General features: G+C 44.5%; 1 protein-coding gene across 4 annotated transcripts; it reads right to left on the bottom strand.

The window, feature by feature from the left end:
• Positions 1 to 1,711: 1,711 nt before the first annotated feature.
• Positions 1,712 to 24,372, bottom strand: LRRC8A (leucine rich repeat containing 8 VRAC subunit A). 4 transcript variants are annotated; one of them, XR_001226484.3, is made up of 5 exons: positions 24,271 to 24,372; positions 22,714 to 22,839; positions 10,524 to 12,687; positions 5,560 to 7,248; positions 1,712 to 5,463 (listed from the first exon to the last, which is right to left on the bottom strand). XR_001226484.3 is itself a non-coding variant. In XM_013296526.3 (5 exons), exons 4-5 carry the CDS (start codon positions 12,678 to 12,680, stop codon positions 6,973 to 6,975), a joined length of 2,433 nt encoding a protein of 810 aa, XP_013151980.1. In that variant the 5' UTR covers positions 12,681 to 12,687; positions 16,990 to 17,165; positions 22,714 to 22,839; positions 24,271 to 24,372; the 3' UTR covers positions 1,712 to 6,972. The 4 variants fall into 4 exon arrangements, 3 of the variants coding, with proteins under 3 accessions (XP_013151980.1, XP_013151979.1, XP_055676331.1); XM_013296526.3 differs by adding an exon at positions 16,990 to 17,165 and having other exon boundaries at positions 1,712 to 7,248; XM_013296525.3 differs by having other exon boundaries at positions 1,712 to 7,248.
• Between the last annotated feature and the right edge of the window lies 1 nt (position 24,373).

Genomic DNA, 24,373 nt, shown 5'->3' on the forward strand with positions numbered 1-24,373 from the left:
TTGCAGCCTGTCAACAGCATTTGCTCCTGCCAGCTCCACAAGAAAATCGCACTCCTGGCAAACTCCGTTGGAGGCTGCCAAAGCCCATCCCGTGTCTTTACGAAAGGCACAGGAGCGAGTGACCCCTGGAACACAGACAACCCTGCAGCAGACGCAGCACAGGTGTTTCAAACGCCTTTTTGACTGTCACGATTATCCCAGTGTCCTCCCCCGTCAAGAGTTCCTATTGAAACCACCTGGAGCCGAGCCAGCGTGCCACTTCCCAGAGCCGGTTTAAGCAGCTCAGTGCTCTCGTCACCGCTGCTGTGGCTGGAGCTGCCAGCGTTATTAGGTGGGGAAAATTTTCACCTAGATCTCTTGCCACCTCCTCTTAAGTCTTCAATATGATCAGCAACAAGTGACAGAATATTTAATGAGAAAGAAGGAGCACAGGAACAATGATAACCACAATGAGTATTTAAATTCAATAGTGTACCGGTATTTAAAATGTCATAGATACTCAAACACTTTTGTTTTCCCTATATTGGCAGTCCTTTCTTTCAAGTTTGAGGATTCTCTTGATGGAGAACTGCTTTGTCATCAACAGGTAAAACCAAGATGGTTACTTTCTGCAAAAATAGCAGCAAGGTAAAAAGCTTACAGTGCAGTAGGGCTGGAGGATTTCACTGGAATAAAACCCAGATAGTTCCAGCTGCCTTCTGCATAGAAAATTTGGAATTTTCAGGATTAAAAGTCTTTTTCCAACAGACAGACCAGCTCTTTACCCTCGGGCTCTTCCTAACCCTGCATTAAAGTCCTGCAGGAATCCAGCAAGCACCGGTTTTCTTTGACTATACCTTTCATTCTTCCCTTTTGCTCAGCTGTTCAGAGTTGGTAAATCCTTGCCAAAAGGAGCTGCAGTCCGAGCACGCCTTAGATGACAAGGGACGCTTTGTCCTCTCCTTTCTTGTTCAGTCCTGCTAAGCATTTCATTAAAACTCATCAATGCCAACAAGCACAGCAGATACCACCTTCCACCTGTTTCACAGCCTGCTCACATCTGGGGCAGCGTCACCGCGGTCAAGTGGTCTCGGACAAAGGAAGCAAGGGAAGGCAAAACACAAGAGAAATGCCTTTCTATGCAATAAACAAGCTGCACAGAAACTCGGACTGGCTTTGAAAGTTACAGGCTGGTTCTGTAACACATCCTGAATATGCTCAATTAGGAAAGACCCTGTCTGCCAGCATTTTCAGTTCAAAAAAGTAGCGTGTGGGGGAGGCAGACAGCTAGGAAACACATTTAAATAATCTGTGAGCAGTAGCTGGCTGATGACAATTTCTATGGCAACAGGCAGTTTCCTCCATTGACTTCAGTCCCTGTCCCTTCCCCAGGGAAGGAGCACACAATATACATTTTGAAAACTCAACAGAGCTTCTATAGAACAATGCAGACAATGCTCCCAACAACGCAAACTGTGTCAGCCATTTGTCGAAGTGATGGTGATACTTGGTAAGGCAGCCCAGGCTTGTCACCGTGCTGGACGTCTTTTGCTCTATCTCTACTTTTTGCTTATTCATAAAGGAATGTCATAATCCACAAGGCCTCATGTGATGAATAAAAAAACCCGATAAATAACAGCTGGAATTATTAACACCTGTCTTCTGAAAAGTGAGATCGTGAAAAGCTAAGTGCCTTTGCATACAGAAAAAGAAAGCAGACAGAGAAGGAAAATGCAAATTAAAAATTAAAACCTTTATTCTGTTAAAGTGTCCAGTCTTACAAGTCTTTCAGAGACAACAATAGCAGCCTTCAGTGCTGAAGGTGGAGGTGCCGTTGATCAGCTGCCCAAACAATCCCACGCACAAAGTGAATGTCATGATTCAAAATGTTACATCAAGTCACAGGTCTCAGATGCCAAACCACAGCCCTGCTCATGCATTTACAAAATGGGAGTGAACAATGTTTAAGCCGAGTAGTGTCTTACTTAAATGGACACATTTGTCAGCTGTAAAATATGACTCGCGTTCGTTAGCCCCCTTCTCATTAAGTCTCCTCTAGAAAAATTTCCCCCATTGTTCAATAAAATTCCTTTAAAGGAGACCAAGGAGGAAGAAGGGAAGGGTAACTCCAGAAATCCTGAATTAAGCCTTTTTTTGTGGGAACTCACACAACATTCACCTTTGCTGTTGGGGTCCAGCAATTCAAGTACAGCTACTTTTCAAACGGGATTTTGGAAATTAGATTTCTGGAGGACTTCATGCTGCCGAAGCAGTATGAATATTAACCTACCAGTACAGCCAGAGGGATGGAGGGGGAAAGGTCCAAGTCAAACAATTTCTTGCCCAGTTCCAGTTCTGCTTCATGCACTATTAGAATGCAGGTAGGCCAGAACACTCAACTCTGTTTTGGCACGTGCTTAGTGTAACTACAGGATCCACTGTGTGGCCAGACAGTACGGAATTTTTTTTCCTTTTAAAATGCAATAAGGAAAAAAAGTTAAGTTTAAGCAATAGTTTTAGTCTTTAGCATTCACACAGCCTTATCTTAGGTAACATTTCAGAGTAGATGACTCTACTGTTTATGGTATGACAGTATTGTTTGTCATTGAGAAGTCATGCCAGGAGTTAAGAAATCTCTCTGTGGTTGAAAGAAAAAGAATCAGAGGGAACAGTGGGCTTCAGGCACAGACTATTAAAAATACACTCAAAGGAGCAAGTGCCTCTGAAGAAGTTACATTAATGTATCTCTAGAGAAGGTGCAGCCATTAATGAGAAAAAAAAGTTACCCCTGAAGGGGAACTAAAAATTTTTTTTTTTAAAATCAAATGTCAGTCCCTTTCCAAAGCAGAAAAAAGTTAAGGAAACAATGTCACAGCTGCTGAATTGATAATATTTGAAACTTTTTTCCGTACACCTCATCCTTGGCAAAGGATATGTTATTGTTCTCAAAATTCCTAGAATCGTTTGTTAGAGAGGAAAATAAAAAGGGGGACCTCAGTGTGGTTCAGCAATGGGAAGCCACTTAGCACTATTTATGGTAATGAACACTAAAAATTTAATTAAGATTGAGCTAAATGGAGCATATAAATGGTTATAAGAAAAAATAAAAAATGAGGTAGGATATTATCAGGAAGTGACAATTAATACCAAAGAATACCACATCATGAAAGCTACCTGTAACAGCTATTTAACCATTCAGACTGGCAGAGTAAATGCCAGCTGCTGAATTAACTGGGGACCAAATAATAAAAATCAGAAAATAATCTTAAACAAAGAACAACTTCAGCTAACATTCCAGTGCATAGTTTGAGATACAGCAATATTTAACAGCCTTGGTATTCCTTGCCTTTCAGCTGGTTCAAAATAATTAGCTGCAAGTTACTACTTTTTGGGGTATTTAGCAGGAAAGGTAGTATTCCATTTTACTAACCTTCCGTCCTAGCATGAAATGAGCACGCTTGTGATCTACAGGGGCTCCAAGAACCCATTCATCTTAGAAGTGTTAAGGAAACACTTGGTTTTAATTCAAGTCATTGTATGGTTTAGCAGCTAGTAATCTGGTTTGCAACTACTAGACTGCTTTGAAAAGCCTGCCAGGAGAACAAGACACTGACCAGACTGTTGATTGTCTGCTTAAGTTGAACTCATTTCTCTGCATGCATAGATCAGTGCTGGAAATAAAACCCCTAAACTTCAGTTTGATGAAAACTTAAAGGAAAAAATATAATATACTGTGATTGAATACTTGCAAATGAGGAAGGATTGTTGGTGTAAGCTCATCCCTCAGACCGAGCAATCCAGGCAAGTATGGGAAGTGGATGACTCACTCTGCTGTGGGTTGAGTTTTGCAGCAGTCCTGAGCAGTAAACATGTTCAGGACCTCATGGTTTAAACCCTGTCCTTGACGTTTTAAAGCTTCTTCCATTTCATCAGACAAGACTGATACTTGGGAATCAGTATCTATTTGAGGGAAGATCAAGGAGCGCATATCAGGAGTAAATAGTACATATTGCTGCCTTCCAGAATGGCATTGTATTTTTGTGCCACCTGTGCTTCTGGTGTAAGAAGTTACTAGACCGCTCACCCCAATTTTGCTACATAGTAAGGTATCTCAAGCCCTAGCAGCCACACCAAAAAAAAAAAAAAATCAAGCTTGGAATACTGTAAGAGCAGCAAAAAGCTAAGTTCTCATGCACAATCAATACTGGCCTCTCTTACAATTGCTTTGTAGACTTCAGGCATAGAGCAGTCTCTACTCAGCAAGCAGCGAGAGTATAACTGTTATTGCATCAGAAGTCTCTCACCTCCAGCAGAACAGCCTATCGCCCACTTGTCCTAGGGACTCAGCACTAAGATACATGGCAGTTCAGGAGGCCTGCAAGCTTCTAGAAGCACTGTAGCATACTTTCAGGAGCTGCTTATAGAAACTGTTAACCTAGCTGTGTAAAGTTTGGTTTGTATAACTAAGACCACACCTGGAATCAAGAGTCCAAGCACTCATCTACAATCTACACATATGGAAGAAGTGTCTCTGCTCCTGTAAGCTAGGTGAAAGTCCTGCGAGGTGCTTTAGCCCTTTCAGCCCTTCCTAGTCTAAAACACATGTGTTGGGGACCAGTTATTCAGTGACCTTGAATACAAAACATGAGTTCAAACCTCTGTTCTGTAGCCATTACTCTCCAGCACTAACTTTTGGCACAAAAGGGGGAAAAAAAGAAAAAAAAAAAAAAAAGGTTTCCTTCACCATCCAAACAGCCCCCACATCCCCCACAACGAAAACAGTATTACTGTAGCTAAGCCTGAAGCCATTCCTGCTTTACTTAAGAAGCATTAAGCCCACCTAGCAACTTCTGTCCTCTCTGTTGATCCAAAAGGCTCATGTAAATAGGAGGAGTGTGATCCACTAAGCATCAGCACTTCCCCATCCGCTCAGCAGTGGCCCCAACTCTAACACAATTTCAAGACCCTGTTAGAAACAAGAAGAGCTTTTAATGCCTTGCCTCCCACATAAAGAGATTTAATTATATTATTCCCTGGCCTGTTTAAACTTTTCATAATGAAAGGACTCAGGGAGGCAGAATTTATACCTTTCTTAAAACCAGTTTTATAAACAGATCTCCTGGATTTTAATGTAGCTTTATTTAAGCATCTGAACATAACAAATCCAGAGCCCAGTTAACATTGTTCATTGTTTCAGCATGTTTAGTGTATATATATATATATATATTACATCTGATGAAGAAAGCCCCAGCGTGCCTTATCACCCCCGCATCCAAGGGATCACCACAATTTGCTAAGCCAGGGCATGCACTGGCAGCTTGACAGGAACCACTCTGGAGATGGCTGCAGCTCCCTCCTGTACATATGGGAAGCCTCCAAACTTCTCATGCCTCAGCGTGCAGCACTCCACCTTGGAGCCAACCTGTTGGTCTGATGCAGAGATTTATAACCAGGACCTGCAGGTCCATGACCCTCCTCTTCCTTCTGACAGAAAAGAGCAGATTTAGGGTATATTGTAGGCACACCTTAACCACTCCACCTCAAGGACATGATTATCAGTAGTTGTTACAAGTTATCTACCTCTGCCAATGCAGAAGGTTGCGGTTGTTCGGTCAGATACCAAACAGGTCAGACTTCTTTCAATAAAGACTGCTCTGTCCCAGGGATCTAGACGAGCTCAGTCCATGAGGATTCTCATACTGCTCCTTAACACTGAGGGAATGAAAAAGGGGAGAAGTAGGAGGACATGTTTCTTTTCCAGCACCAGGTTCAATCAGCATTAGCCTCTTATTTAGGTCCAGAGATGTAATGGGACCTGACAGCTGTTGAGGAGGACAAGAGAAAAGAACAATCAAGCAGCTCTGTAGACTGCGTTCAGGAAAAACAGTGGCAAAGCATCTAACAACTTGGGGTGGGGGGCAGAGGTGCAGAGAAAACACAGGTGTTCCTCTTCAGTAACACCACCAACCCCAGGACAGACCCTGACACACTGGCCAGCTGTATGTTCATATTTGATATGTGATAAAATACCTAGAATTTTAAAGTAGCTTAAAAACTTTAAAAGTCAGATCCTGAAGCAACTTGATGCTTCTGGGAGAGTAGATTAAACAGTCCAACTGCTTTTTACCCAGATCTTCTCCCACTTGCACTATAACCATCCATTTCAGAACAGACTAAACCTCTGGAATTAGGTCAGTCAGTGGCCCTAGCGCATCAGCTGGAAAAGGATGCTACATGATCTACTCATCAGCACAAGTGACTTGAAACTGTTAAAATAGTGCAATCTTAAATGATTAGATAAGGGTTTGGGGAGTTTGGTTCCTTCTCCAGTGGCAGAGGAGAAGATGTGGAGTGCAAAGGGGAAAGACAATTAGTAAAAAAAAAAATAATCCTGCATTCAAGCTGATGTCCAAAGTAAGTTTATCCCCCAAATCCTAATGCCAGCATATAGATAAAACCAGCTGTCTGTATCCTATCCTACCCCACCACAGGGCCGTGCGCTGACTGAACCTCTTGAGTCAGAGGGGAACAACAGTACCAGGTGTGACAGAGATGGAGGTTCAAGAGGTTTCCTAGTCTCTTGATCTTTGCTTGCAGGACACCGGACACTCTCAGTCCCTGACACATATAAGCCCCATTTGGAGCAATGCCAGTAATCCCCACATTTTGTTTTCTGCTCCATTCAAAGGTCATTTCTTCTCATCAGCACCATCCACCTCACCCCACTGCCTGTCCAGAACAGCAACACCTCTTATTCCCACTGGCCCTTGCTCAGAGGCCAACTAATCTGTCTCGATCTTCATCCTGATCCCAAGCTTCCCCCATCCTGCATCTGAGGCAAGAAGCCACCTCAGAGTCATGTTTGTTCAGGGACTCCTTGGCTAGTCTGGTAGTGATTGGAGAAGAGAACAGGGAGGATCTGGGGAAAAGGGGACTGGAATGGCCTTTTGTTTCCTTCTAGTTGGTCAGAGGCTTTTCCCTTTTTTCAGGGGTTCAAGCTTGCTCTTTGTCTGCCCTCCACAGCCGCTCTTTGACTTCCAAGGGCAGCGTGTTGAACAGGTCCTCCTCTACCACAAGCCCACTGCGTTTCAGCAGAGGACATTCTCCCAGCTCCACAGGCAGGCACTCCAAGCGGTTCCCTCGTAGCTCTATTTGTGACAGATTTGTCAGCTCTCCAACCCGGGATGGGAGCGACTGCAGCACATTGTTTCCCAGGTTCAAGGTTCTCAGCTTCCTGCACTGGAATAGCTCTGGTGGGAGACTCTCAATCTGAAAAAAGAAACCAATCGCAGACAAAGTCACCAGCAAACATGGACACAGGCTCATAAGAGACCAACAAGCCCAAACAATGCTTCAGGGTTTACAGAGCACCCATTTTCAAATCACCCACTTCTCTCCTGCCTTCCACAAGGACTGTCCCAAAGTAACAGTCACTACACCATGACTGTATGGATTCCTCTTTCAGGCACTGCAATTAGCTACAAGAAATCACCAATGATGGTGGATAATAGCAGAAGACATCACCAAGGACAGGATTAAAGGACCAGAAACCTGCACACAGCTGGCCTATACTGTCACATGTTCCCATCAGCATCAGCTGCTTTCCATCCCAAACCCTTTATACCGTCACTGGATCACAGCTCCTTTGCTTTAAGTAGCCATTGTACAACTGGTATCATACTGAACACCACGCACACTGGATTTAGTCAGGACTCCTAGTTTTGCTGTAGTGAGAACAGAGGATACATGGGTACACTCTCTGGGCCCTGAGAACTGGAACTATTCTTCCATAATTTCTGTAGGGCTTTCAAATGTTGCAAAAACTTTCTAGGCTGCAAAGTGCAGAGCTGGTGAGTGTGGGGTTGGGTATTTTTGACAGTGCCAAAATGCAACAAAAAATCCAAAGCCACCAGCTGTTAGCTTTACCACCACCACCTTCTTGCATCCATGAGTCACTAATTTAATAAGGCTTATTTCCATTAAAGCCTTTTAATAGTCCAGTCCTCCCAAAGAATTTCTAGGAAAACAGTATGGCCAAGGTTTAACACCAGGCTATGAACTAAACGTAGCAGCTCTGTATTCTTCCCTTAATTCAAAGTCTCACTTTGAGGACGACCATTCATCTTTAAATGCAACCATGTCCTTTTTAAAACTTAAATTATGCATGATATCATTCATGGCTAAATTAGACTAATTGGTTCTGAATGACATGGAATCCAAGGAAAATCCGAGACGAGACTAGACCAATTAAAGATAGTTCAATTCAGTCATTGTTACTAGTACTGTTGAGTGTTTTGCAAACAGCAACATGCAATCAAATTAATACAAACTCTTGAAAGTGTTATTTAACAGACAAGTATTGGTTTAGGAAGGAAGCAGTGTGCTATAATACAGCCTGCTTCCCAGAATGGTACACTAGTACCAGCCAGCTCCAGAAGTCTCTATTTGCTATGACTGCTGAGCTAGGAGAGGACACTTGAGAATTCCTGGCCTTGGGAAATGCCAGCCTACCAGTCCTTGTGTTTCTTGCTGTCACTGTCTACTGTAACCTACCAGGCTGTCAGAGCCCCAGGGTAATCGCGGCCTTGCCCAGGCACCTGCAGAGGTTAGACAGCTGTTTCACTGGCTCCTCACCACCTTTTGCTTCAGAACACACCAGAGCAAGGCTGCTCTAGCCTTCCTGTTGCATTAGCAGTTAGTTGTTGTGTTGGTTGTTCCCCCCCGCCCCCCATCAAAATAGGTGGTACCACACAGTGCTGCAGAAAACAGAGCTGCCTCTTAACTCCTTTTCATCCAAGAGATGCTCCACTCCAAGACTGCAGAGGACACTGCAGATTAACCCTCAGGAAGCTGCGTGAAGAAAATTGCCAGAAGACAAACAGTACAGAATTATCCAAGTTCTGAACAGCAGCTTAGAAGCCTTTAAGAGTTCCTCATCTTTGGGTTAATGCCATCCCTCAGAAACTGCCCGTATCAGCCCCACTGACAAATGCCAAATATCTTGGCTTTTAACTTAATAGGAAATGTTGTGTGCATACATCATGAAGTTTACCAGAGCTTAAGACACCCATACAAACAGATGCACAGCCATTCAGGCCAGTTAGTGCTGGGAAAACAGCTACTAAACTGGAATAGCTGAATAGCTGCTGCTTGCCTGCTGTTACTATTCAGTGGTACAACACAGACTTGAACTTTCAGACACCAACTTCAAACTGCTGGCTGGAGTTTGAGGAACCCTGTGTAATACTGAACTGCAATAGCAATTAAACACTTGATTTGAGTGCACTTCCCCCATGAAAAGCCAAACCATACTGCTCCAGAACAATTCTACTGCATGTTCCCAGAAGAACCCAGAAGCCACTAATTAGATCTGTCTGCAATTTGTAGTTATGTTAGAGCCTTTTGCAACTGCAGGTGGTAATAAATTCCAAGAGAAAAAGAGCCTCCCAGGAATTTGCAGACAGAATGAATGACTCCAACAAGTCACTGAGCTCAGCACATCAGCCTGTGCAGTCCCAGGCTGATCTTCATGGTACATGGTAAATGAAGTTTCCTTACTCCCAAACACAGGAACAAAGACTGAGGAAAACACATGGGTAAGGTTTTTTAGGTAAATAAATGTCCTCCAACACAAGCCAAGAAACAACTGATGGTAATCAGGCAGCACAGCACTCAGTTATCCCCTCTAACCTGCCCTGCACTTAAACAGTTAAGACTTAGACTTAACCTATCCGGGATTACACAAGAAACCCCACAGCCATCGTGCGGAGGCATAGCAAGGTGCCATCTTATTCACTCCCCTCAAAGTCAAGGAATTGCCACAGTTCACGCTTTCACATCTAACCAACTGCCAGTTGATATGACCTGGTTTACTTCGCTCTGCCCTCAGTAAGGACACTGCAGAGGATTGCTTTGTTCTCTCCAAAGTCGCCTTTGTGGAATGAGACAGTGCATTTTAGAGTGAGAGCTTAAGAACCGTTTTTCTTAAGTCTGTCCATATCCAACTCCTCACAAAAAGCACAGGCTTACAAGATCAAACTATGGAGTATCTCCTGGAAATGCAAAGTACTGTAAGCCACACACATACATGCTTTAGACTGCTGCTGCCATAGTGCATGTACGTGTCTGAAGTACATAGGCTGAAGTGCCTAGTTCTAAATTAAGACTACAGTTTCTCAGATCTCCATTTTAAGCCCCAAACTGATGTCCGATCTGGAGACTACAAGCTTCCAACTTGTTTCAGCAGAGAAACAGCTGACAAGCAGGATCTCTAAATAGCCTCCAACTGGCACTTAGAAGCAGTTTCACTGCTAAGACAGTAAATGCTATAGAACAAGGGCTGGGCAAAGAAAGGCTTGCCCCAGAGTTACTTGCAATCTTGCCTTAGATAAAACCCTCCGAGAGAAACAAATGCTTGAGAATTTAAAAAGAAAGGTAGTGCTAGGAGTATGCCACACACCATTGTAGCATGTTTAATCACACAGAAAACACACTGCCAGAGCTACTTCTACTCACACAGAAGGCTCAACTCCTTGCTCACTTACCCTGTTGGCTGTCACAGCTAGATTCTGCAGGTTTTGAAGAAGTCCAATGTCTGGCGGTATGGAAGTCAAGTTGTTGTGGCTGAGATCCAAATACCGAAGTTTTCGGCAATAGAAGAGCTGGGTAGGGATCTTTTCTATCTTGTTACGATTCAGGTAAAGGCGTTCTAAATTGGTTAGGTTGCCTATTTGCATGGGGATGTAGGCAATGTGGTTGTACCACAATTTAAGGCAAGTGAGACGATGTAAGTGCTGAAAGCTGATGATTTCCTCAATGGTCTTTAGGTTATTGTCCTTCAGGTCTATCTCCTGCAGATTGTGGAGACTAAAGATAGAGTGAGGAATGCGTTCCAAGTCACAACGGATCAGCTCAAGCTCTGTCAAGTTGACCATTTTCTTAAGGCTGTTGAGAACAATAAGCTTTGTGCCCTCATTGTTGATTGAAAGCTTCTGAAGATGCACACCAACATCTGTCACAACCTGTGGCAGCTTGGTGAGGTTACTCTTCAACCTCAACACCTTCAGCCTCTTCAGCTCCCTCAACCCATCTATCACAATGTACCGGTTGTTTTCAGCACTCAAATTCCCTGTCAGGTGAAGCTCCTCTAGTGTCTTCAGGCTATAAATCCAAAGAGGAATCTCCTTGATGTCTGTGAACTTGATGTGCAGAGATTTCAAATTCTCCCTCAAAAAGGCAAGGGCTGGAGCCTCAATTTTGGCAGCTGTGTGGTAAAGCCACAGTTCTTTAAGGCTGGTGAGCTGAGCAATGCTTGGGGGAATAGTGACATCAGGGATAAGCTCCAGCTTCAAGACCTCCAGCTCAATGAGGTCAAAGACTGTATCAGGTATGCCACTCAACATGAAAAGATGCAGTTCCAGCTTATCCTGGGAGTTCTTGGTGATCCTCTGGCGCAGCTTCTCCAAAGTCCACTCATTGTTGAGGTTCAGCTGCCGCAGCTTGTTCTCACTCACCTCTGACAGAAAGACAGCAAAGCGCTTGGAGTAGAGCGGGTCATACTGATCAATCAGATGGAGCATAAAAGCAAAGTCGTTTTTCACATCAGGAATGTCACTGTAACTGCTCTCCTCCCTGATGGACTCAAAGGAGTATTTCTTGAGTGATCGCCTCAACATCCACCAGAGTGTGTACATGCAGATCAAGCCATAGAATATCACCAAACTGATATAGAAAGACGCCAAGATTTTGAAGAGAGTGGCCAAAGGATGAGCACAGCGGTACATCCTGTAGCCAGTCAAGCTCTCAATATCCACTTTACAGTCAACATCAAACGTTATGTTGTTGACATAGTAAACAGTATAGCAGATTATCAGAATGAACTTGATCACTTTGATGATTGTCTGTCTCATGTACAGACGATAAACTATATCTCCCTCTTCCACATGCGTGCGGAACTTCTTCACTTTCTCAAAGAGTGCTTTGGCCTGTTCACCTTCCTTTTTGTCCAAGACACCAGTCTCAGACCGGTCCACAATCCCTTGCTCAATTCGAGACTTTGTTCTCTGCAGCATGGGAACAGTGGCTTCCACATCCTCACTGACTGTGGAGGATTTCTTGTCCATGGAGCCATTCATTTTTCCAAATGCTGGCTTGGTATCACTCTCTTCCACCACTGTCTCAGATAACGCCCTTGTTGTCCATGGGGAGTCAAAACACTTAAGCAAAATAGACACAAAATGCTCCAGCTTGGAGCTGGTCCTTGGGAATTTGAACCAGAAGTTGCTACAAGCCAGGAAAATGAGAGTATGTAGCAGCACCAGATAAGGGAAATACTTGGCAAACCAGTGAAGACGGTTCTCATAACACACCGCATCCACATAGTTATACTGGTGCCGGTCCAAATCATATCTGATCCCTGTAGGTCCTGTATCAGTGGAGGGAACAAGACTAGAGTTATAGTAGGTACGCTCTGGGGTTGTGGCTGTCCAGCCTCTGACTGAGTCATTGCAAGAGTCTTTGGTAACCCATTTACAGGGCAAACAAATCATTTTGTCCTGGGTGACCTGAAGCGTCCCTCCAAACACTGCAATCATCAGCATCACTATAGAAATGTAGTCTGTGAAGACATCCCACCATGGCTTCAGGATACGGTATGCTGGCTGAGTGTCAGCAAAGTAGCGCAATTCAGTGACTGGAATCATGATTCACCTGAAAGGAAACCAGAAGCAAGCATTACTAGCTTAAACTGTTTTGTTCTGCTTTTCAAGAGGGCACCAGGAAACTCATGTTAAGCACTGGCACAGCAAGACTGGAATTAGCCGAGACCCAGTTTCAAGTCACATGGAAACAAATGAATGAGGCTTCCTGTGAGTAATTTGCTACAGCTGAGGCCGCAAAGTTAGTTTGTTGCTGTCTTCCCTGGCAGATAAATTCTCACACATGAAACACCACAACTGGTACTTACCATTAGCAGGCTCCGGGGCAAGACATTCACACTTAAAGCTCAGAAGGACAGACTACTGTGGCCAGACCAGTATTTGGAAGTTTACTGGTTTATGTAGGGATTTTATTTCAGGGATTAAATGAGTTTGTCAGCACTGCTAATCCATGCACAGAGTACAGTTATCATAATTTTGTTACCGTTTTTACAGAGCTAGAAAATAACAATTCTGCATTTGTGTGGTTCTGGAACCACAGGCGCAAGGAAGAGGATTTATGTACAATACAGTTATATTTCTTAGAACCACTTCACTGATGCAACTCAACATCACATTAATAAAGCAAGCTGGAAAAACAAATATTCTTTGTTTTGGACAAAAAAGTTGCCTGATACCACGGTCTTTCCTTCCACATCAAGTAGTTTTGGCTTCCCCCCTTTGCATTAATTCTCCAAGGAAAGATTAGTTACTTGCCCTCTGAGAGATTCGGGACTAAGATCCTGTAACAGCTGCTCTTTGCCTTATTTACTTCAGAAGTAGAGGACGGGGAGACATACTTAAAAGAAGCATTCATTTCCCTGCCCAACCACTCCCACCTAGAGTTCATCTCAGCTGGGATTTAAGTGTCACAAAGGAAATCAAAAGGTTCTGGGAAGCAGAGGCCTTATGGCCACGCTCGTTCTGTCCTTCAGACTTCCAGATGAAACTTCAAGCACATTCTTCAACAAGCCATAGAAAGCCCGGAAAGCCTGACTGATCCATGGATAACTGAGCTCACAGAATTTCCCTAGATGACAGGCAACACAAGGAAAGAACATGAAGTCATTGTAACTTGTTCTAATGACAGTGGAAAAGCAGTAATATCACACCATGCTTGCTAGCAAAGTTCAGGAGTAGGACAAGCACTAATCTTTCATTTTGAAAGTTACATGAATTCAACTGTAAAGAAGGAAAGCAAAAATTCAGCTGTGTTTCTCCAACCCATAAGATATGATTTGCACAGTCTCAACCAGTCCCACGGGGCTGCAGGGTCAATAGCAGGTTTCCATATGCCACTGGCTGGGAAAAAGCCTTCTTGGACAAGTGGGGTGCCCACACCACCTACTCTGGTAGAATTAAAGTTTGTATTTAAATTCCAGCACAAAACTGCAAAGGAATCCCTTCCTAATGAATCAAAAAGCACCACATCCCCTAGAGACACTAAATACAGAACTCTATTCCCTGGTTTGCTGCTTACAACAATAGATGGTAAAATGCCAGCTTTGACTTAGTGCTACTTTGGGAAGGCTGCAAGATTGAAAGATGACAGCCATCCCTGAAGAACTGTTTGTCCTTCTGCCCATCCAGTTCCAATACTACATCAGTCCATCCCAAGAGACAGACTGGTAACTCTATACACTATTTTATTAGTGGGGAATTTTGAGAGACAAAATGACAATACCTGTTCTAGAAGTTCAGTAAAACAAGGCAGAACAGCAAAATCTATTCATTTATCAGCCACTAAGCTCATGCAGTCCTGGCACAGGATGCAGAAACAAGAGATGAAAATAGCCACCTACAGCACTGTCAGAAGAAATGAACATCCTGTTAAGCTGCAGAGCACTAGCAAAGTGCCTGGCATGCCTCTGCAGAATCAACTGCATTGAGCAGATCAGAGCAAGACAATTACACATTCACAAGGAGAGAGAACAAGCAAAACTGAACCTGTGAACAGCACCTGAGCAGCCAGAATCAGAGGAGCGACAAGGTGTTCAGAGCCCCCCTGCAGTCCTGTTGCCAGCCTCCTGCAACGCTCTAAAGGTAATTCAGCCACGCCTCAGCTTCCTTCTCCCCGAGGTGGATGTACTCAGAGAAGAGAGTCCATTTGCAAGATACATTTGAGAAGAGCTGTCTGTGCCTACTATAGAAACACTAACTCTAGGATAAAACAGGGTACAGAAGTTTTCTTTACACCCCCTGCACTCCAGAACACCTAAAACGAAGCCAGCAGTTAAACAGCTCCCTGAAATCAATTCCTGGCGATGTATGCCACCTCAGTTTGTCTACATAAACAAGAAAATTAAAAGTCAAAACCCATTTCATATTTGTCTTTTCTGCAGGAGAATCTATACCTCTGACAGAGACCCTTAATCACTACTGACAGAAGCCTTATACTATCCCAGGCCCTTTACCCATCCATTCCCTCCCTCTTCAGAAGCAAGAAAACAGGGTATATACCCAATTCTTTTTCATGCTTTTCTTGTTTGGTTGGGGTTTTTTTAGGACCCCTACTTCGCCAGGCTAGGAAAGCAGGACAATTCACAGAGAAACTAGGAAGCTCAGCTGTTAAAAGGTCTGAGAGCCAGGGCAGGACCACAAAAGAACACACATGCCCTCTCTGTCACCCTCTGCATCCCCTTCACTGTAATCAGACTGCACGAGCAGAGTCCTGCACTTCTACAGTCCAAGCAGAAAACCTGGAAAGCTTTGCAAAAGGGAAACATCTAAAGCTACTGCATTTATCTGCTAGAACAGTAAACTTTGACTTCTGAAATCCAACTACGCTTGTAGGTAAACACAGCTTCGGCTCTGCCAGACTCATTAACTGGGGCAGAGGGGCTTCAAGATCCAGAGGTCTCACTACACACCACCCTAAGGCTCCATGAGACTCTAGTTGCAGTCTTCCAGCAAGTACACACTTTTTAAACACTTGCCAGATGCAACAGAAAGCTTTTGCTGTGACTTCTTCTAAGAGATAACACATATGCTACCATACCATTCATTGCTCTCCATAAATGCTGTGTAAAACACTATTCCTCCTATTTTCAGCAGCATGCAGTGAAAACATCAATATTGTTCATAAAAGAACTGCTCCCTATTTAAACAACTCCTTACTCATCCTACCCCACACCAAGATTAAAAAAAAAAATTATCTCTTTCCTCCTCTTGCCTAGATACCACTCCTCTCTCCAAAGATCTTTCCTCCTCCCTCCAGTACTCCATCACTCTTGGTAGGAAAACTGAAAACTTTTGAAGGAATTGACAGGCCTTTCATAGTTACCTCTAGTAGGCTTATGAAATAGGGAAGATGTCCTATTGGGTCTCACGGCATTTGCAGACTTGACTTGTAGTGCTGGATTGCTAGTTTTGCCCAATCCAGGAAATGCCTAACTTCTCACAAGAAATTAACCTTGAGCCCACTTTGATTTGTATCTCAGGATAGCTAGGAAGGAAGCCAACAAGAAACTAGCACAGCAGGCGCTCTAGTTCTATTTACCAGTTACATGGGGTACAAGATTTCCCTTTACATTGTGCACCTACAAGACAACTACAAAAAAAAAAAGAATCATCTGATTGTTCCATAATAGTTATTACAGCTCAGTGGCAGCAATTAACCCCCAGTAGGGTGGAGCAGGAAATCTCCTGCCTTCCAGTAACAATGACAGGGTCACTGGAAGAAGACAAGGGCATTCATAGCAAGTCCCCACTCCTCCTGGCAGCAGTGGAGACCCTGTTCAAGTCCCAGAAAAACAATAAAGCTAGAGGCCACCTTTACAGAAGCTGGAATTTGCCATGTCTTGTCTAATCTTACTCTCAGCATCTGCAGTGAAAGGGAAAATTGCGCACCAAAAACTTGAGAAAGTGGGAAAGATTCATCCCTCATCACCCAGAATGTATGCAATCCACTTATAGTTCCTGAAAGACAGCTCTGCATCAAGAAGCAAATGCCATCTTTATTTTGTGGACTCCATTTTGTAATCATTTTAGAATGCGATTCTTGCTGCAACACTGTCCTTTCTGGATTAGGGCAAGCAGTTTTGCTGCTGGGGTCAATGACAACAGCAGGCTAACTCCAAGAAGTCAGATTTCAGGAGCCAATCTCTGTCACCTGATGCTCCCTTGTGCAGCAGAATTCCTCCCATAAGGACTGTGATTCAGACCACTACACAGAAAGCAAGCAGGTAGCTGGAACACAGACTCTCACAACAAGTACACAGGCAGCAGAACAGAATGATTTACATGGAGGATATTATTCTGGTGTAAGACTAGAAACAATGCTTGCATTAAAACAGCTGGCCAAAAATAAAGTTACCTCCTTTGTGATCAAGACCAGACCAAACTCCACAGGACCAGTAGGCAGACTGCAGTGATTTCAAGCTTCTGCTCTTTCCAGGAGTTGAACTCCAGCATGCTTTGTCAGCAGGAAAGTGTCTACTGTGAAGAAGCTTCATTTGTGAAGTCACTTCTGTCATGTAGCCTCACTGAAGGCTGAGCAAAGAACACACGAACTGAGTGAAGGATTTTATAGACAGGAACAGACATAACCGGAAAGAAGCACTGCATCAGAGCAGTCTTGGTGAAAAAGGATCCGAGCTCCTTCATACACACCTCAAGTTGCAGAACTTTCCAGCTGGAGCTCAGAAACAGGTAATTTGCTAACAGCATAGTTAACTCTGCCACATGGAAGGCATCAATACAGAGATTTTGAATAAGTGCTTTATTCAAGTTTAAACGCAAGCTGGTTTCACTAAACTCTCACATGCTGCTAGGTCACAACATCTCTGCCTGAACTTCTGTCAACTTATCAGAACCATAAGGAAGTAATTATTCCAAGGGTATAATTAAGTAGGCAGGCTTTAGGTATTTAACACTGAGGGAGAAAAAATGTATTTTATGTCTCAGATGTGTTTCAGCTTTTGCATTCCACAGCACCTTCCCAGCTACCACAGTCCCTGAGCAGTCCCTCACTCCCTGCCCCCCAAGAAATTACTTTAGCTTTGAGGGTTTCAGCTGCACCAAAGCAGCACTACAGTTCATATCCAACACAGAATCAATCCAGCAAAGTTTATAGCAGCAACATCTGAGATTGTACAGGGAAAGATCTGTATGCTAAAGCCTCATTATCACAAAGCAGGATCAATCCAGCCTAAACACATACACTCTTGAAATCTTTGCACATTCCACCTTTAGGTACTACATACCCCTTCAGTGCCTGCAGATTCACCTGGATCCAAGTTTGCATCCCACCATGGACTCCTTTTGCCAGAGAACCATCCCTGCCTCAGCCTGCTGGGCACCTACCTACTACGCTGCAGCACAGCCTCACCATTAATGCTGAACAGGCTGATACGACAGAAGAAACAGCAGTTTCAGACTTACATAACCAGCCTGCCAAACCTACCCAGACTTCAGCCAACCATAAGCATCACCAAGTACTAATCCTATGTTTTACTAGACACACCTGGAGCAGAAACATAATCACTCATGTTAGAAGAACAGGGACATTCTGAGCACACCACACCTAAATAGTAAAACCAGTCAGAAACAAGATTAAACATATCTGGCTGACAGACATACCATAAAGCAGCACGTACCTTATGAGATAAAGGCTGACAGAGCTGCGAGCATGAAGGCTTTCCACAAACACCAGGACCTCTGCGATTTTTAACAAGTCCAAGCTATTAACAGAGCAACTGCTGTAGGAGCAAACATCCTCTGATCTGGGCAATTCCTCTATCCAAAATCATCCAATCTAAACACGCTAAAACTGACTTACTGTTGGCAGACACCTGGCCGAGCAGTGCTTGAAATTCCTGCCTGCAACTGCTGGCCAGCATACCCAGCTTAGGACAAAGTGAACAGAAACAACATCACTGTTCTGTTTCACTGGCTAGTTTGTCAGCTTGACTCATCATTTGCTGAATACTTTATCCAGCCTCCTCTTTCCTCCCCCTTTCTGTTGGCCATTCTGTTACTAATGGAGCTACTGGCAAAACAGGAGTATGTGCAAGATCATGGCACGCAGAAGAATTTAAGTTTCTATCCCTTACGTCCAAGGCCTAACTGAAATCGTGGAGGCTCTCCTCACCTTTAGTGGTGTGCAGCTTTCAAGTGAGGCAGTTTTAGGTAAGTAGACATGGATCCATTGTATGTTGGATTTTGCAACTCTTTAGTTTCCACTACACATTCTTAATTCTCAGTGGATTTCCATCTAAGATCATGGACTGCAAAGCAGAAGTCAAGCACTGCTGACATGATTTCTTACCTCTCAGAAGCCCAGAGAAAGAGGGAGTTGTTCATGTGCTGACAGCATCAGAGGTAGATAAGGGAAAGGAAAACCTCGATGCTGTTAAGACTATAGCTTGATCATTGACAAGCTACAACATGTTACAGTAAGTTTGCGACAAAGCAGAGCTTCTCTCCCCAGCTTGCTGCTACCTGAAATCCTAAAGGGCATGAAACTGAACTCCTTGTTCAAAAACCAGGAAATGCAAGAGCTTTACTGGTCAGAAATGGGACTGGGAATCTCCCGACTGTCTCGTCCTCCATGCTTATTAGGCCTAGAATTAAAAGAAAAAGAAAAAAAAAAAAGGAGGCTGAAACAGAGCTGCTTTCAGGCACCCCTCAGAAAACCTTCCAAGCACAAGGACAGCCACATGATCAACTGGAAAAGTCCAAGACCTCAAACAGAACAACTCAAGTGATTTTGTCCTTTGCTGTTCAGAAATAAACAGCAGTGAAGACAGGTGCCAAAGCCCTGACCAACCATCATCCCTACATCAGGCCCTTTCTGCATTAGAAAAAAAAAAATCCCTTATTCGGGACAAAATGTCTTCTGAGACAGACGAGCAAACACATGAAGTTTAAGAAGTCATTTATCATGTAGACTGACTAGTGGATAGAGTAGTGGAACAGCAGCTGCCAGAACTGACACTCTTCACTTGGTGAAACAGCCAGTGAACTCAACACTGAGAGCAAGGCAAGCTGGCATTCACACAACCACCCAGCAGCCGTACAGAACATTCAGCCCCACCCAAGCCACAAGATAGTTCACTTCATCTTGCACTGACTGGGTCAGTGAAGGGGAACTTCACTGAAGCTCATGGAAAAGAATAATCGACCTACACTATGGATAGCACTATCTTTAAGCCACCCATTAGTTGACTCTTCCTGTCAGATGCAAGACTGACATCCTTTCCTTAACCATCTAGTGCAACAGCTCCTGTTTACCGTCACACAAGCAAGCCTGTCCTAACAAGTACAGGGATGAACATCTGCACTATCAGAACAATCCATGCTGGAGACCTGGCTTGGCCTGCTACATTTTCTGACTTCAGACAGCATTTTGCCCCAGCTGCATAGACTTAACAGTCTGAAGTTATCAGCATCACTGACACTTGGCGCAGGGACTGCATGTCAGTGTCACACAGCTATATACATTTAAGTACTATCAGATGGCTTCCAACAGTGATGCAAACCAGAGAAAAATGTCCGCGTCAGCTTATAAATTTTGAATGTACACAGTCACAGGCTTCCTATACAAAATAAATTTTCTCTTTGCCATAAAAAAAGATGCTTCAAGGACAGGGCACTGGAGCTTGTCTTGGGAAAGTACAACTGCCTTATTCCAACAGGACACTATGAAACGGTCCCTTGTACCAACTAATGCAAATGATTGAATTAATTCTGTTAGTAACTACTTAAGATAAACAGAGCAACACCATTAACTTGTAGCAACCAGAAGAAGCTTCAAGCACCTCATCAGCTGCAGAAGGAAGCTCTTCAACATTTAATTCCAGCATTGAGAAGAGTCATACAAGATCAAGTAACCAACTGTTTTCAGCTAAAGAAATGTCAGACAGAGCAGAGCTTTGACATACCTAACAACAGATTAAGAAATCAAGACATTAGCATCTTGATTTCTTAAGTGTGTAAAAACTTTTAAGCAAGTATAATCTTAATTGTTGACAGACTGTCACAACATGCACAAATCCATGGGTGTTGCCACAGCTGTTTTCAAGCTCAAAGAGATGAGTGAGTTAAGACTAAATAGGATGCAGATGAGAGCAAAGCAAGATAAAGAAGGCACCACCTATCAGCACAATAATATTCAGCCTCAGTCTGAGGAAAAAAAAAGTAGCAAGTACATATTCACCATACCCTATCAGCCTTGCCTTCAGGACCACAAGCTCCAAAACAGTGACTATGACTTCCCTCTCAGAACAATTTCTGACTGCATTAGTTAATTAACAAAGGACAGGGCGCTGAACCTTTCATCACCAACATCTGATAAGACCAAGGGTCTGAAGGAGAACCTGTTAACTAGTCCAGTACACACCTTTACTGCACAAAGGTAGGCTGTGACTAGACAAGCAGCTTGCAAATTTGTCACAAAAGGAGCTTTGTGAATTGCCAATGTAATTTTATAGCAAGTGTTAACAATTCTCAGTACACGAGGAGAAGGAAGCACTATTATTTCAGCAGTGAGGTCAGGACTGAATAGCTTTTAGTTTCAAATACAGTTTCATAGCAGTAGGAGGGGCATGTATAATCCAGCTATATGAACTGGGTTTCAAGTTGCAATACAAGATACAGGCACCACATCAACTGCTGTGGTTGGAAAAGCTGCTTGGAAGCATTCAAGATATACTGAACAGTCTACATGCTTTTAAGAGCATTAGTGTGCACATCCTAAACTGAGGCTATTTTTAAAAACACTTAAAAAAACACACAAAGGAGGCTCACCACACTGCAGCTAAATATGTTAATTTTTTGTTATTACCAAAACAACAGCTATGCATATCCCTCCCCCTCCAATTAAGAAGCCCCACACAAAACTCCTAAACTTATCTGCTCTGTCCTCTACCACCTCTCACCTAACCATCACACCACCATTTTCCTAGACACCAGTTAGGCTCAATTTAACACCAGAAGTGTGTTTCACTTCCTATCCGAGTACTTTACTGAACAAAATCCTTTAGGATGTGAAAGAACCACATGAAGGCCTCTAATAAGCCTGTTTCAATCACACAGCAATAACTTATTAACTTAAGCAGTGGAGATCAAATATATGTTAAAAAAATAGTATCAGAGAATCCCAAACCACAGAGCACCTTTCTGAATGCCTGCAGCACTTACTAGAACACAATCAACTAAGTATTCAGTAAGTCATCACTAGAAGGCTTCAGGCACTCCACATTTCAAACATGGAAACATCAGCTTTTAACATGTTTTCTGGCATACTTCAAGGAGATATTTATGCACTTTGTCTTTGATCTACACAAATAAAGTTAGGGTTTCCAAATACCACAAGAGGATTAGTACAAAAAACAAGTCAGTGAACTGCCAGAACAGTAGACAAGTCTTAGGGGTACTTGTATCCTGGAAGCAACATACCACACATCCCACTGCTGAGAACACAACCAACCTGCAAAACATTTCTCATCTTGAAGATAAGCACTGAATTCTGCAATACCTTTCATCACCATCCTAGTGAAGCACCAAGGAAGCAGTGAGTTTCTTGCAATGAGTTTCTGCCATTGCCTAATCGACACCCACACGGGTGACAAGCCTGTGCAGTCCTAAGAGCTCACTGTGAAAAACTGCCTAGGAGATGCCTATACAGCAACACAAACATCCCCCCGCACCTACCAAACTGAACAGTTCTTGCTAATTCTCAGCTACGTTCCTTTTAGGAAGCGGTCACCAAACCATTTACTGGACAGCCTTCAAGTATTTACCATTTAGTGCATTGAGATGTCAGGGTTTATGTGGCCAGGAGTTCAATGTACAGGTGAATATATAACAGTTATATTCTACTTTGAACAATGCTCAGTTCTTTTTTCATTTGCAAGCTAAGGCTCACAGAATTTAATTAGCATACCACCACTCCCCTCATATCACCCTCTGATCAACCACCTTTCCTCCTTATCTGTCACCTCATTACTGCCCTGTGCTTTGCAACTATGTTTAAGCAGTATCCTGGTTATTTTTTTGGTTTTACTTTACCACTCAAGAGCTGGCCTGTAGCCCTTACCCTGCAGCTGGGTTCTGCTATCTGCACTTTAGCTCTCTGTGCTGGAAGTAGATGACGTTCCTGCGTGCTGGATCCTGAGTGGGTGCTGAACCGTTGCATTCCCCACACGCCATGGGAACAGCTTCCCTGAAATTAAATGAAGATTATCAGCAAAGAAGAGAGGAATCAAGTTCACAGAGGGACCATGTCACATAAAAGCTTGGTAAAGCATACCTAAGAAGCAAGAAACAGCTTAGAGGGTCACTGGGAACCAGAAACACACACCCTGGTACCCAGAAAGATGGTAAGAGCTCTAAGAGCCCAGTAAAACTCTTAAGAGAAAGGAATCTTCAACAGAAATTACAAAAAAAGCAAGTGTTGCAGATCCAGCCAAAGGGGATGCTGAAGGTCAATATTATACCTAAGCCTAAACTGGTAGAGACCAGTTAACCTCCTGAATTTATTTTTTTTTCTTCAAATGGGAAAAAGGATCAATGACTTTACTACGTACTTTCTAGTCTGAGAAGCCTGATTTTTTTTTTAATGTTGCTATCAGGAGTATCTGAAAACGTAGATCACATTCCTAACCACTCTGGATTCAAGCACCTGTCCCCTTTCCTCTCAACACATATCTACCAACACGTATCTTTTTAAAGTGGCAGCAGTTTAGCACCACCAACAAAAATTACAACAGCTTTTTTTTTTCCTTGCTTCCTGCATGTCAGCACGGGGCATGGGAAAACAGGCAAGGGAGTAGCCCCAAGCCCTGGGAGCTCTCCGGCGCGCCCAGCCCCCCCTCCGCAGGGGGCCTGCAGGCCGCAGAGGGCATCTGTCAGCAACCCGGAGAAATGAAGAGCCATCCCGGGGCGGGGGGAGCCACCCACGCCGGTGGACGCCCAAGACATTCCTGCCGGTTACAGAGTTACCGGGAAAGCCGACAGGTTCCGAGGCGACCCCCTGACAGCCACAGCTACTCCAGTTTAGCTGCGGCAGACGGCTGCACAGGCAGCGCTCAGCGGGGAGGGCCGCCGGCCCGCTCCCTGCCGCCGCCCGGGCAGCGGCCCCCGGCCTTCAGCGCGCCCCGCCGCCCCGGCCCCAGGGCGGCCCGGACACCCCCCGTGAAGCATAAACCCACCCCGGCCAGCTTCCCGCGCCGCTGCCAGGCGGCTTCTCCCCCTCACCGGGGAGGCCAGGGCGGCCGCAGGGGAGCCCAGCGCACACAGAACGGCCCTACCTCGCCCCACAAACACGGGGGTCCCGGCCGCCCCCCCCCACCGACGTGCCCCAACCCCGGCCGCCTGACAGGGCAGGGGCGGCGGGGACACGGAAAAAGCGAATTACCACCGAGCCAGTCAGTAAACCTCGCTCGCCCGCCCGCCGCGAGCTGAGCGGCTCGGCACTCAGGCCCCACCTGCCGCTACCCTCCCCCTGAGCCGCACCCCCCACGGGAAGCGCGGCGTGAACCAGCCACCAACCAGCACCCACCTGGCCGCCTCGACCCCCGCCCGCCCTCACGCCGGCTCCGGCTCCTTTTGTTCGCTCCTAACCGCACCGCGGCAGCCCCACCCCGGAACTGACCTCACCCGCGCGGCATGGCGGCCATCAGCCCGTCCCGCCGCCAGCCCCGAGTGAGGAGGGCGCCGCCATCTTGGGAGCAGGCATGATGGGAGGGGCGCGCCGC

The sequence above is a fragment of the Falco peregrinus genome, chromosome 1 (genome assembly GCF_023634155.1).
Source record: "Falco peregrinus isolate bFalPer1 chromosome 1, bFalPer1.pri, whole genome shotgun sequence".
NCBI lineage: Eukaryota > Metazoa > Chordata > Aves > Falconiformes > Falconidae > Falco > Falco peregrinus.